General features: G+C 42.2%; 1 protein-coding gene across 3 annotated transcripts in view; it reads left to right on the forward strand.

The window, feature by feature from the left end:
- The window catches only part of LOC140739784 (transducin-like enhancer protein 4), a 184,786-nt gene that overhangs the window by 8,546 nt on the left and 160,679 nt on the right, over nt 1-15,561 (forward strand). For all 3 annotated transcript variants that reach the window (XM_073068300.1, XM_073068301.1, XM_073068302.1), the window contains one exon: nt 5,973-6,085. In XM_073068300.1, the coding sequence (XP_072924401.1) occupies nt 5,973-6,085 (113 nt within the window). Of the gene's footprint in view, nt 1-5,972; nt 6,086-15,561 lie in introns of those variants that run through there.

Consider the following 15,561-nt stretch of genomic DNA (forward strand, 5'->3'; position numbering starts at 1 on the left):
GTGTACCTATCCAAGCCCTTCTCAAATGTTACAATTGAACACTCACCTACCACTTCTGCAGCTTGTTCCACACTCGGACCATCCTCCGAGTGAAAGAATTCATGCTCAGACACCCCTTAAATATTTCCTCTTTCACTCTAAGCCTAAGATCTTGAGTTGTAATCTTTAGCCAGAGGGTGGTGAATCTGTGGAATTCATTGCGACGGGTAGCTGTGGCGGCCAAGCCATTGGGTACATTTAAGACGGAGATTGATAGTTTCTTGATTAGTAAGGGTGGCAAAGGTTAAGGGGAGAAGGCAGGACAATCATTTTCAGGGAAGTGAAGCCTTGCTCATGGATATAGACCAGACTTTCTGATTTTCTTTCCATGCAGTGATCTAGATGGATTTTTCACAAGTCGTCATCATTACTGATGTTGCAATTTAGATTTAATTACTTGTATTTAAAGTCCCCAGTTCCAGTAGTGGGATTTGAACTTGTTACCAAATCAATGGTGCAGATCTCTGGATGCAAGCCAAGTCTAAATTATTTTTAATTTTTTTTTAAAAAAAGTGTCAAACTTGTGAAGTTGAGTAATCTGTAGACAGTTTGCCTCTGAGGGCAGGTCATAGATTCAAGTCCAGCCTTAGGAAATGAGCCAAGTCTTGGGTTTGCCATTTTAGCACAATCCTGAAGACGTGATTAATGTTAGGGCTCCAGGCCATTGTATGCCACCACCCATGCCTTTGTTTCCCCTGCCATTAGGTGTTCAAATGGAGGAAACATGGGAGAATTACCTTAATCAGAAAGAGTTTGTTCTGCATAAGCAGTAATTGGGTGGAGCGAGGAAGAGTACAAAGCTGTGGGTTTGATAGACTCCCTCCATATGTGACTAATCAGAGTACTTGCAGAGTTCTTAATCTTGAAATGAGGTTAAAACCCCAGCGTCAAGGAGCTTCGCTGTGCTTTGATCAAGCATTTTGATCTGGGGGTGGGGGAGGAGGTCTAATGTTGCCTATGTCTCATCTTTGACTGGTTTTAAACTTGGATTGTCTATCAACATCATATTACCTGCTGAGGAGTTTTATTTGTATATAGAGATACAGTGTGGAATAGGCCTTTCCAGCCCCTCAAGTTATACTGGCCAGCAGTCCCCTGAATTAACCCTCGCCTAGTCACGGGACAATTTACAATGACCAATTAATCTACCAACCAGTACATCCTTGGATTATGGGAGGAAACCAGAGCACCTGGAGGAAAACTGCGGGGAGATCATGCAACTCCTCACCGGCAGCGGTGGGAATTGAACCTGGGTCGCCGGTACTGTAAAGCATGCTAATTATGTTACCATGCTGTATTAAGAGATACAGTACAGTAACAGGCCCTTGTGCCCAATTATGCTCATGTGACCAATGTCTTTGGATTGTGGGTGGAAACTGGAGCACTTGGAAGAAAAGAGGAGCCTGTACAACTCCTTTATGATAGCGGGGGGATTGAACCCCCGTCACTGATGTTGTAATAGTGTTACACTAACCCTTGTGTTACCATGCCATCCCTTCTTCAGTTTAACACCAGGGTCTGGATTATATAGGACGAGGCCTCTCCAGTCACGTGATACTGAGACTCCTGTATTCTAGCCTTGATTCGCAGAGACTTGGTCTCAACTTAGTCCTACTGCTTGGAATGTGTCCGCTTGTAGTATTTGATCATGCATAACTCCTTTTAGTGTATAAACATATAGCTTGGACTTTGTCAGCCTGTAGCAATTGGTTACGCATAACTCCTTGAAACGTATAGGGTAGCACAGTAGCATAGTGACTAGCACAATGCTTGACTGTACCAGTGACCCAGGTTCACTTCTTGCTGATGCCTGTATGGAGTTTGTACGTTCTCCCTGTGACTGCGTGGGTTTCCTCTGGGTGCTCCAGTTTCCTCCCACTGTACAAAACCTACCAACCAGTAGGTCTAAGTGGTGATTGTAAATTGTCCTGTGATTAGGCTAGGATTAAATCAAGGCATTGCTGGGTGACGCGGTTCTAAGAACCAGCAAGGCCGCCTGCTCGCTATCTCAGTAAATAAATATAGGCCTACAGCTTGGAATGTGTCAGCTTGTAGCATTTGGTTACGCATAACTCCTTGCTCTGAAAGACTTGTGTGGACAGGCCAAAGAGCAGATTATCCAAGCTGATAATCTTCCATCAGAAAGGATTGGTTCTGGCCCCCAATTTATTAAACAGGAATGATTACAGACGAGGCCTTTACAGAGGCCAATAAATCATCAGCCAAATTCCATGAACCTGAAGTCATGCATTTGGCCCATACTGAGTAAGGAAAGCACATTTCCATTGTCACCATAACAGAAAAGAATTTTTAAACTGGGTTCCAAACTTTTAAGAGTAAATGAATTTAAATCCCTTGTATCTATATTGGAGTGCAAATTCATCCTGGATCATTAAGAGAATCTAGTCGATCCCTTTGTAATGATTTGGGGTTTGCACGCCCAGAAATAGCTGGTAGATGGTGACAGAGGGTTTGCTTGTGTCGTGCAGGTTCTTGCTGTTGACGTCACCAAGTCTTGCGTAATCCGTATCCAATAATGGCAACGATGAAAGGTGAATCTATCACAGGAGTCTTACAGTTGTAACATCACTCATCTGAAAGCATCTATGGTGGGGAAATTAACAGTTGAGGTTTTGGGCTGAGACCCTTCATCAGGATGGGAGAGGAAGGGGGGAGAAGCCAGAATAAGGGAGAGGGAGGATTGTAAACTGATAGGTGAAGCCAGGTGGGGGGGAGGGGATATGATGTGAGAAGCTGAGAGGTGATAGGTGGAAGAGATAAAGAGGGCTGAAGAAGAGATCCTCTGATAGAGGACCGTGGAATGAAGAGGAGGAGGAGGTGAATGGCGTGTTAGACTCACTGTTGTAACTTGTCGGGCTTCTGTGCAGCAAGGATGTCAATTGTAAACCGCAAGATTGTGCTTCTGTGTAGTTTGAATGAAAACGGTTGAAGAGCCTGACATGTAGTATTGGTTTAAAAGCTAGCCATTGGGGTTTATAGAAATGATCAGTATGACATGAAACTATTGCCTTGCTGTGGGTGCAGTTTCTGTACTTGTTTTAATTTGGTGAATTCTCAGTGGGCAGGGATGGAAACTCCCTTTAAGGATAATACGTGAAGCAAGTCAGTGAAGACAGTTTCTACCGTGACTGAATGAACAATTAAATCTTAGTTTAATGCTGTTGCTCTGCTATTTTGCCCAAGTGCCTTTTATGAGCATTGATGAACAATTTGGCCGTGGGTGGTATCAAGAAACACTTGGGTATCTTTATTCCTGCACTTTTCCCAATGAGTGCGACTAAATTTCAATTAACAACAATATTTTTTTAACGTTGTTTCACCATCTGCCAGATGACTGGCTTTGTGGCTCTGAACCCACTTTCATTAATTTCCGTTGTTTGATTTGTTTTGCTTTCCCTGCACATTGGGTGTTTGGTCTTTTTCTAAATAGATTTTTTTTTGGGTTTCTTTGTGGCTCCCATGATGAGACGAATCTCAAGGTTGTATATAGTGTAATGCATTAAATGTCCTTTGAACTTTTAGGGTCCGATCCTTTAACTGATAGTAGGTGGGATTGACTAGATTCTCCTAATGAATTTGCACTCCAATGCCTATTTATTTATTAATTGTTTACTTTTATAAATTTGGAATATAATGGTCTTTTCAGTGGTGACAATGAAAATGTGCTTTTCTTACTCGGTCTGGGCCTATGTGTCTTCAGGTTCATGGAATTTGGTTGATGGTTTTTTTTTGCCCTCCGAAAAGACCACAAGACATAGGAGCAGAATTAGGCCGTGCAGCTCGTCAAGTCAGCTCTGTCATTCCATCAAGGTTGATCCTGGATCCCACGCGACCCCATACACCTGCCTTCTCACCATATCCTTTGTTTCCCTGATCGGTCAGGGCATCAATCAACTTCCGCCCTAAATATAATCACAGACTTTGCCTCCACTGCAGTCTGTGGCAGAACATTCTATAGAATTACTACTCTCTGGCTTTAAAAAAAAAAAAATCCTCCTTATCTCTGCTCTAAATGGTTGCCCCTCAATTCTGAGGCTGTACCCTCCAGTTCTGGATACCCCCACCACTGGAAACGAGCTCTGCACATCCAGCCTACCTAGTCCTTTCAGCATTCAATAAGATTTCTTCCCCCTCCCACCCCCCCACCCACCGCATTCTTCTAAATTTCAGTAAGTATAGACCCAAAGCTTCCATATGTTCCAAATGTTCACCCCTTCATCCTCGTGACCCTCCTCTGGATTCTCTTCAATGACAACACCTACTTACTGTTGAATTTCCCCATGGGGATGAATAAAGTATCTATCTATCTATCTATCTATCTACTGAGTAATGGAGTCCAGAACTGTTAACAATACCCCAAGTGTGGCCTGACTAGTGTCTTGTAAAGGCTCAGCATTATCTCCTCTTGTATTCCTTTCCTCTTGAAATAAATGCCAACACTGTATTTGCAAAGGTAGCATAACAGTTAGCACAATTAGTTCACTGTGCTAGCGATCATCAGTTGGTGTTCAGTGTCCAGTGCGCACCTGTAAGGAGTTAGTACCTCCCTGTGACCATGTGGGTTTTCTCTGAGTGCTCTCGTTTCCTCTCTCATTCCAAAGATGTACAGTTAGAATTACTGAGTTGCGGGCATGCAGTGTTGGCGCAGGAAATGTGACTCTTGAGGGCTTCTTCGTGCACAGTCCTTGGACCGTGTTGCTGATTGATTCAAAACTGCTCCTTTCACTGTATGTCACAGTATGCCATACATGTGTCAGGTAACGCTAACTTGATCGCTAGTCTGTAGCTCATTTCTGCTTAAATGACTTGGGGGCCAGAAGCAATCATCGAGGATCAGTTCCCATCTCAACATGGGGAGCAACTTGGTGCAATCCAGTGGGAACTGGATAATAAAAATAATTGTCCTGTAATTGATCAATACATAGTTTTTTAAAAAGAAAATCACAAATTCCCAGAAATCTTGTTGCATTGCTCCAGCTGGTTCCACATCTTCGCCATACTTTGAGGAATTCAGAGCAATTCCTAACCTATTGAATCTCTTGAATAAAATGTTTATTTGGTCTTCTGACATATTCTGTGTCTTATTTTACCGACCTGCTGTTTGGTCATCCCAGAAACTTTGCTGGAGATGTGCATGGCTTTTGCATAACTCCTTTCAGTCTTTTAAATCTTCACTCTCTCCCATGTGTCTGTAAGGGGGAAATTATAGAATTGCAATTGACTTTATTATCACTGATACATGTCTTGGAATTTGTTTTGCAGCAGTACAGTGCAATAAATTTTTTTAAAAAAATTATAGTTTATAATGAAGCATTAAAATATAGTGCAAAAAGTGAGGTAGTGTTCATGGGTTCACAGTTCATTCAAAAATCTGACGGTAGAAGGAAAGGAGTTGTCGAGTGTGTGTCTTCAGGCTCCTGTTCTGCCTGCTTCCCTGATGGTACCAATGAGAAGAGAGGATGGTGAGTGTTCTTAAACATGGATGCAGCCTTCATGAGGCATTGCCTATTGAAGGTGTCCTCGATGGTGGAGAGGCTAGTGTCTGTGATGGAACTGGCTGAGTTCTCAATTTTCTGCATCTGTGCATTGGCGTCTCCATACCAGGTGGTGATTCAGCCAGACAGAATGCTGTTCACTGTACATCTGTAGAAATTTGCTGGTCTCTGGTGACATAACAAATCCCCTCAAACTTCTAATGAAATGTAACTTTGGCATACCTTCTATAATTGCATCAATCTGTGGGCACAGGATAGACCTGTGGAGATGTTTGATCTAACAAGCTGGAATTTTGAGCTGCCTTGTAAGATTCAGCGTTGTCATATAATGATTCAGCATCTTTATTAATGGACTGCAGACTTAAGATTGTGATCTCTGGAGTGTGATTACATTATTCTAAACCTCATTCTCTCTAGGTACCACCATCCGCCACCCCAGGTGCCTCATCCCAAACTTTGAAATTCACCTTCCCAGAAACTTTGGATCGGATTAAAGAGGAATTCCAGTTTCTACAGGCACAGTACCACAGGTAAGAATGGCTGGTGCATTTTGGCTAAATACACTCAACCCATATCTACCTGTGTTAGAAGCACTGTGTTGGTTGTTGTACAACTATTTGGCACAAGGGGGCACTGTTTTCACATGCCATGGCCTAGAAATAATTTTATTTGTTGAATAAAAGAATGTTTTGATGATTCAAAATATGAAGAAGATGCTGTTTCCCCTCAGTCTCCCCCCTCCAGCTCCCTTGTTTATGTGACTTTGAGAAAAGGTCGGTTTACATGTTCCTGACTTTGGATGCTTACTCCCAGTAATTTTCTTTTGAAAATGAAATCTCCAAGCTGACCTTTCCTATTCCAGATTATCATTAATCCACACATGTAAAAGACAAAAAGGCGTTTGTTTCACTTAAAAGCTCAGTGTTCTAGTTTTATTGGAATGTACACAGCACTTGTGACTCAGTTGTGTATATCATTCAAAGGGTTTTTTATTATGTTGGTATTTGTTGTCCCTCCTTAATTGCTCGAGTCGGAAATATTGGTGGGGCTGCCACTGAATGAAGACCAGCATTTGATTTCCTTCCTCGAAGTCCAATGGTGAACCAGATGGGCTTTTACAACAATCCACTACTTTCAAGATTACTGTTACTGAACTAACTTTAATTGCAAGTTCTTTGACTTAATTGAATTAAAATTTCCAAGCTACCGAGGTGGCATTTGCATTGGTTTTTCTGGATCAGTGGTCAATTAACCACTTCACTGCTCCACCACTGTGGGGGTTTGGAGCATCTTTATCTGTCCTGCATCTCTTGGAGGATTGATGAGGAATGAATTGTGGTTCTTGGCAAACTTGTGCTGGATAACGATTCTATTTTTTTTATTAATATATACAATTTAACAGCACTCTATGATCTTCCCCTAAAAGCTGTCTTTGGGCAAATGATCCTTGGCTTTGCTTTGTGAATGTGTGAAGAGGTTTAACTCATGGCTGCAGTTCAGTGCACTTCATCTGAGCGGCTTTAACTGTAATTGTGCAACTTTTGACGTGTACCTTCTGATAATTTGGGTTTGACTAGTGGAATTCGCTCATTTAAACACTTTCTTTAAGGAAGTGTTTCTGCAGCTGCTTGCTATTACTATGCACATAATAAACCCGGTGACGTCAACCCGATCAGAATCATTAGCATATAATTAGAGGAGCTCTAGGAAGGTGTATTATAATTTAATGGCTTGATGTGCATTAATTTGCCATGCAGTAAACATTTTGTACATCACACTCAATTAAAGCACTTACATTTAGCGTCAACTGGAAGGCTAGTGTTAACAACTTAAAATATTATATTAGCGGCCTGGGACCTGAAACAGTCCATGTAATGAAAGAGGCTGTGTGGAATAGCAAATGGTCCTGTGCTACTGTTACCTTGAAACTAGTTTCTATGTGATTTTAATAAAGGGTGATGATGTTGCAAATGTACAGCAGGCCACTTGGGATCTGAATGAAGGAAAGACCAGAGTAACATGTGCACAAAATGCTTGAGAAACTCAGCAAATCAGGCAGCATCCATGGAAAGGATTAAAGAGTCAACATTTTGGACTGAGACCCTTCATCGGGACTGGAAAGAAGCCAAAAAGTGGGAGGAAGGGAAGGGATCCAAACTAGAAGGTGATGGGTGAAGCTATGGGTAGAGGAAGGTTTGAAGTGAGAATTTGGGAGATGATGGATGGTAAAGGGCTAAAGGAGGAGGAATCTGAGCAGAGTGGGAGAAAAGGAAGGGGGTTAGGGTAACACCAGAGGGAAATGATAGGCAGAAAAGTGAAGGGAGCCAGAATGGGGAATGGAGGGGAGATCAGAGAAATAGATGTTCATGATGTCGGGTTGGAGGCTACCCATTTAGTGGAATTCAGTTATAGATGTGCTGGTCATTTTCCTGATTATTTTTGGCAGTGAGATTTGCAGCAAATGGGCTTCCATAAATATTTGGAAGCATTTTGAGTGCAGAAATATAAATGGGAGGCTGAGTTTGTATTTCATTTTGTTTCTGAAGTGGTGAAGTTGACTTTTGGGGTTGCAGTTTGAAACATAAGAGATTGTCAAGTACAAGAGGGCATGTATTTGGGGGGGGGAGGAGTTTTAAAGGAGATGTGCAGAATAAGTTTTTTGCAGAGGGAGTGGTGGAGATGGAAGCTGATACAGCACTGGTGTTTGAGAGGCTTTTGAATAGACATGATTTTGCAAGGATATGGTTCATAAGAGAAGTTTGGATAAGTACATGGAAGGGGGGGGGGGTGTAGGGGTTATATCCTGGGTTGCTAGGACTAGACAGAATAACAATTTAGCATGGTCTAGATGGCCTAAAGGGCCTGTTTCTGTTTTGTAGCTCTGTATGACTGAAAATAATCTACAAGAAATGAGTCTGATGCTGGAGACATGTTTACAGACTCACTGAATGAATTTCTACCACCCTTGTGGTCCTAAAGTTCTCTTGAATTGGGACTCTGCAGATGTTGTAAGACTGATTCTATTTTCCTGTCCTTTCAGAAAAGCAATCAAGCCATGAATATGCTTCAACATCAAAAGCTTGATTTTTTTTTTATGACTGATGATTTATTTTAAATCTTTTGTTGAGGATTTTTTTTCTCTATTTGTCCAGCTGTCTGCATTCTTCGTTCGAAAGATTGAGTCCAAACAACTCATCTGCCATTGGTGATGGTATGATTTTTTTTCTCTGCCAGAAGACTTGATGATGTACAGCACCCAGCTGTTATTCACTCAACAGATGTTTGACAGTAGCAAAGTGATTTCTGATAGAAGGGTGCATTTTGATTCAAACTGACAATGTTCACTGCTCAAAGCATGGAATGGAAATTTGTAACAGAAGCCAGGCTGTAGATATTTGTCTCAGCCACACTTGCAGGCTTGTTATTCTAGACCTGAACCACTCTGGATACCAAGAATACCACTTCAGAATTCCTGGCTGCAGGCCCTGAATACTCCAGGTGGCTGCTGTTTGCCCTCCCATTTTTTATTCTGATGTAAAACCGGTTGATTTAAAAAAAAATAATAAAAAAAAATTAAATAAAATAATTCTAAAGTTTTCTGAAGTTAAACTTTGTGATTTGGCAAAGATGGTCTTCTAGTCTTTGAGATGCATAGTCATCTATACGTACTGCTTTACTGATTGGGATATTACAGTGAACTTGTCCGGGGTTCACTCCCAGACCAGTGCCCAGTGATGCTTGGAGGTTTTCCCGATGGATGGAGTTATCATTTGTGGTTACATCTCCAGTCTACTTGATGGTTGCTGTAGTTGAGTTTCAGTAGATCTGTTACTTGCTTGCACAGTGATCTTGGAGATCAGTATTCTAACACTACGTTTTGTACTTTGGTCAAAGAAAGTGTCCTACCTCCTAAACATAGTTGAGTAAGCTCTTGACTGCCAAACAATATTCAATGGGCTACAGGTGATGAGTGATTATTTTACAGGTGATGGGGACATTTTAATTGCAGATGCTGTTACTGGTAGGGCATTTTGCTTGCTTTATCCCCTGTTGAGTGTGGTAAATGGCACATAGCCCAAGTGAGTTTTCAGGCCAGGTGACTGGTTACCTGAACCCTAACCCTACCACAACTCCCACCTTTAGCTGGGAGTAGGTTGCACAGAGATTAGCAAAAGTAAGTGGCGTTCCAATTAATATTCCTAGGATTTGGCAGCCATGTCAAAACCAGAGAAAGAAGTGGCCTTGTCCTTCAGTCATCACTTCTGTGCAAAGAGGATGAATCCAGGTTTGATTCACTGGGACTTGATGGACTAGGCTGTATCCATCACTTTCCTGGGCATTGGTGTTTCCATACCTGGCCTTTCCATCAATCTCCTTCTGATCTTGGCTAATACCCCCACTCCCAATGCTAGCCCTGTCCCTAACCGTTCATTGGTAATAAGTAGTCAAATAATAGCTATATTTGAAACCAAAGCATGAAATCTGATGTTATTGATACTTGACTGCTACCTTGAGTAAATTAAGCAATTTTTCCCCTATTGTCCTATTGCTTAGCAGATGAAAAATCAAATTAATTCCATGCCTTAAACATGGAATGTACCCATGAGAGTTTAGAGAAAGTTGTGATTTTTATGAAGCTGAGATTTGATAGTCTAAGCGGCAAGCAACAGTAGAACCTATCCATTTTATTACAGGTAGATTTATTTTGGCTGGGTGTTGCTGTGGAGGGGGAGTTGGATGCAGAACACTTTTCAAAGGATTTTGGACTTAATGGATACATCGCATACAGAAGCATGTATCTACATGGATCTGTTTCAAACATCCGAGCCCTTGCCCTATAATTTAGTAATGATTCATCATCTTTGTAAAATGATGCACAAGTGATTTTTTTTTAATGAACCTTCACACCAAAGGACAGAGGCAAAAAGCCATAGATGTAAAATTCTGCAGAAGATTATGGGGTTACTTGGCATCTCTGGAGAGGGAGAAAAATGTTTTTTGTGATTTTTTTTTTTGGTCAGCTGACTCTGTATTAGAAGCTGAAATATTGTCTCTGATGGGCCTCTGTCCAAAACATCCTCTCCATCGATGCTGCCTGATCTGTTGAGTTCCTCCAGTATTTTGTGCGTGTTAATCTGGATTTCCAGCATCTGCAGAACCTGTGTTTAACATTAACTTCATTTGGTTTTGACCATGCTTTAACCGACGCTGAGTATTTTCCCTTGACTTTTGTCCTAATAGCAAGTAGTTTTTGTCCCAGTGTGTTTTGCCAGCCTGCTGCTGCTGGCTTTTCACCTCTGTACCCTTCACCGTCCCTTGGGATTGATGCCCACTTTCCCCTTGTATTTGCTTTTGTTGTACGTTGCGGATGCACGGGTCACGTGTAAGCCATTTGGTTAAACACTCCGCGGGCTTGCTGCTTTACAAGCTGCTCAGCCTTCAAAATTCGAGCACACAAGTGACACCTAAAAACCTGAATTCATTAAACAGTGTCACAAGAAATAGCGGCTGCTTCGCCATTCCGGAGTGTCAAGTCTTGCAGATGACATTTGGTCCTTGAGTTGTGTGGCATGAAAATGGCCGCTAACTCCCACATTCTTGTCTATTTTTTTTTCTTGAATAACACAAGCTCCATTTAGGGAAGGAAAATTGCATTTTGTTTTCTCTTCTGCAGTTATTATTTAGCTCTGGGCCATGACATCGTGGGTTTGTGCACAGAGGTATCTGTTATTTCCAATATCTGTTGATTCACTCTCCTCTCTCCCTGCGTGAGTCATTGAATACTCTTCTCACAATATCAAAGGTGTTAAATTGCACATCAAACTCAACAATTTGTTTAAAATCCCCCTCATTTTGATCTTAAGCTTCTATGCACTCGGAAAAGCAAATCTGTTGGAAATTGGCCTTGTTCTCTTGTCTCTCTTTATATATGTAAACATGCTCTTAATACTTCCCTTGACACCTCTTAACATCTAGACCAAAAATAATTTAGCACAGGTGAAGAATTAAACCCACTTTTTTGCATTCTGTCTATGCATATTTACTAATAGATGGTAGGGAAGCTGTATGCTGCTTTCTCGAGTAATCCTGAATTTTTATTTTATGGGGGGGGGGGGGGGGGAGAAAGAAAACCCAAGATTCTGATATCAAAAGATTTAATTTTAATAGGAAGCTGCTGCTTGCAGTGTATTCATTCAACCTGTTCCTGCCATTTTCTTCTATTGAACAGCCCAAACTTAATAGCTTTCTAAGAAGCCTCATTAACCTTTTTAGCCCTGAAAGCTGGGACAAGTAGGAAAGGGAGCAAACCACGTGGCATCGATTGAAGTCACTGATAGAGACAAAGGACTGAAGAGCACAGAATTAGCCACCCTTTTGTCCTCAATTCTTGAGTAACTTTGTGCATTATACCATTGTTAGCTTCTCCTGCATTAGAGTAAACCAATAAGCAGTATTTAATTATTAATACTATTTTTTTTAATTTAGTGGAGGACGTAGAGTATATTTTCATCAAAAAATGAAAGGAAGATGAGATGTATGTTGGTTATGATTAGATGGCTTCAAGCTTGCATTTATGATATTGAATTCCTTAAAATCTTGGCAGTGGAGATGTCATTTGGTCCCATTGGTTCGTGCTGGATCTTTGAGCACAAAAGCAGTCCAATTAGTCGAACAGCCTTGTTCCTTCATTCTGACTCTTCTCCCCACTACCCCTTGAACATACGTCCAGTTTACGGTTTAGAAAATTGTGATAGAAACTGTTTCTCATTTGTAAAATGCTGCCCTTTGTCCGGCGTAAAATGCCCTCCTTTTGCCAGCTTCCTTAAATCCTGTATCCTCTGCAGCTAAAAATATGGTAGTAGCTTTGATTTCGTTCATCAACAGAAATTGAACATTTTAACAAACTGAAAGCCTTAAAGAAACAAGTTAAGACTGTATGACATAGCAGATTTCAAAGTTCAAAATAAATTTAATGTTAAAGTACATATGTCACCATATTCATCTCTTGAGGTTCATTTTCTTGCAGGCGTGCTCAATAAATCCAATAACTGTAATGAAATCAGTGAAAGACCGCACCAGTAGAGTGGACGACCAATGTACAAAAGACGACACTGCAAATACACAAAGAAATAATAATGAATAAATAATAAATATCGAGAGCATGAGATAGAGTCCTTCAAAATGAGTCCATAAGTTCTAGGAACAGTACAGTAATGGGGCGAGTGATGAGTGCAATTATTCCCTCTGGTTTAGGAGCCTGATGGTTGAGGGTTCCTGAACCCAGTGGTGTAAGCCTTGAGGCTCCTGAACCGTGTTCCTGATGGCAGCAATGAGAAGAGAGCATGTCCTGGGTGGTGTGGGTCCCTGATGATAGATGCTGCCTTCCTGTGACAGTGCTCCATGTGGATGTGCTCTGTGGTTTGGAAGGCTTCACCTGTGATGGACTGGGCCATATCCACTGCTTTTTTTTTTTTGGTAGGATTTTCAGTTCAAAGGCATTGGGGTTTCGATACCAGGCTGTGATGCAGCCATCTATATACTCTCCACCACACATCTGTAGAAGTTTGTCAAAGTTTTGGATGCCATGCCGAAACTTAACAAACTCCTGAGAAGCAGAGGCACTGCTGTGCTTTTTTTCATAATTGCACTTGCTTGCTGGGCCCAGGACAGGTCCTCTGTAATGATACCACTGAGGAATTTAAAGTTGCTGACCCTCTCCACCCTTGATCCTCCAATAAGGATTGGCTCATGGACCTCCATTTTCCTTCTCCTGGTCAATAACCTTTGGTCTTGCTGACATTGAGTGAGAGGTTTATGTTGTGGCACCGCTCAGCCGGATTTCCGTCTCCCTTCCATCTGCTGGTTCATCACCACCTTTTCAGCCTGTAACAGTGGTGTCATCAGCAAACAAATGTGGAATTGTAGCTCTGCTTAGCCACTGAGTCATAAATGTAAAGCGAGTAGAACAGGGGGCCAGGCACACACCCCGTGGTGCACCTGTGCTGATGGAGATCATGCAGCAGATGTTGTTGCCAATCCGTACGATTTAGGGTCTGCAAGTGATTCAAATGCAAAAGGGGGTATTGAAGACTGATTAGAATTACGCCATTCGGGACAGTACAACACAGGAACAGGCCCTATCGGCCATTTGCTGTCCTGTGTGAGAAAGGAGAAAATAAATAAGAGTGGATATTGGGAGACTTTGGTGAGCAGAAGGCAGGAGTGAAGCCCAGTTATTGAGTAATCACTAACAAAAGTTCAAGAACATCTGTTCTAGGCAATCAGAACTTTTTTAGTAGTCTAGGATAGAGGTTCTTAAACTTACTGTCAAGACTCGAATGCAACGGTTTGCTGCCTTTTCAAGGTCCATCAATGATGGGTTCCTCAGCCTTTCCCTGGTAACACAGAGTGTCTCAGTGACCTAGTTACCATTGATTGGGCTTAAGGTGGTCAATTGTTTAATATTTTGGAACTTGAAGTATTGAGGATAATTTCCTTTTGGGATTCTGTTTTAATATTAGAGAGTACTATCTGAATGAGAATCCCTAGGAACCTGACTTGGGAAGCCATCGACTCTGGGGTGAAGAAAACAAAACTCGTTCCAGACACTGGTGTAAATGGTTCTTCAAACAGATTCTTTGACTGTGTGTACATGCATGTATACGTACAACTTGTGCTCTTGCTCAGAATCTCCCTTAGAAGCCTAATTCCACTCTCGGTCTTCCTGTAGCTCCTTGAATGTCGCTGCACAGTTTGAAAGAATGTGTGGGCATGCTTGCCTTTTAGTAGTCAAGGCATGGAGTTTGAGTTGGGAAGTTGTGCTGCAGTTTTATGCAGCTCTAGTTCAGCCACATCCAGGGTACTGTATTCAATTCTGGTCAAGCAGTTGTAGGAAGGGTGTGGAGGCTTTGGAAAGGGTGCAGAAGAGATTTACCAAAATGTTGCCTGGATTAGAGGGCAGAAGAACATAAGAAATAGGAGCAGGAAGTAGGCCATCTGGCCCATTGAGCCTGCTCCATCATTCAATAAGATCATGGCTGATCTGTCCATGGACTCATCTCCGCCTAACTGCCTTCTCCCCCCCCCCGCCCCCCATAACCCTTAATTTCCCTACTATGGAAAAAACCTATCCATCCTTGTCTTAATAATATTTACTGAGGAAGCCTCCACTGCTTCATTGGGCATGTGCTATAAGGAGAGATTGGACAAACTTGGGTTTGTTTTCTCTGAAGTAGAGAAGGCTCAAGTGAGACCTGACAAGTTTGTAGGGTTGTATGCAGCTTATGTAGTAGGCAGCCTGTATCTCTCTCCTACCCCACCCCCCACTGCCTGAATTTTAATACCAGAGCACGTGCATTTAAGGTGAGAGGGGATAAGTTCAAAGACATGTGGGGCAAGAGGTTTCTGTACACCGAGTGGTGGGTGCTTGGAATGTGCTGCCAGGTGTGGTAGTGGAGGCAAAAATGATAAAGACATCTGAGGATCTGGTACGACCTCTTGAAAGTGCAGAGAATGGAGGGATAGCATTGTGTAACAGAAGGGATTAGTTTAGCACAATGTTGTGTACTAAACAACCACGTACTACTTTTGTCCCCTGACTCCCCTCCCCTTGTGGGATCTCTGCCTGCAGCTGGTGCTCCAGGCTGTGGGAAGTTAGTGACATTTAAGCGGGTGGTGGATAATGTGTGACCTGGGTTCGATCCTGACCTCGGGCTGTCTGTACGGAGTCTGCATATCTTCCTTCGTGGCCACATGGGTTTCCTCCGACTGCTCTGGGTTCCTCCCACATCACAAGGGCATGTCGGTTTGCAGGTTAATAGGCCACTGTAAGTTGCCTCTGGCATGTCGGTGATTGGTAGAATCTGTGGGTGGGGGAGGAAATGGTTGATGGGAACTTGTGGAAAATCAAGTGGACTTGGTTAAACGGCTGTTTGATGAGCAAGTGTGTACTCGGACTGCAGGGCTGTCTTCGTGCTGCGTGACATTATGACATTATTCACTGAAA

The sequence above is a fragment of the Hemitrygon akajei genome, chromosome 16 (genome assembly GCF_048418815.1).
Source record: "Hemitrygon akajei chromosome 16, sHemAka1.3, whole genome shotgun sequence".
Lineage (NCBI taxonomy): Eukaryota > Metazoa > Chordata > Chondrichthyes > Myliobatiformes > Dasyatidae > Hemitrygon > Hemitrygon akajei.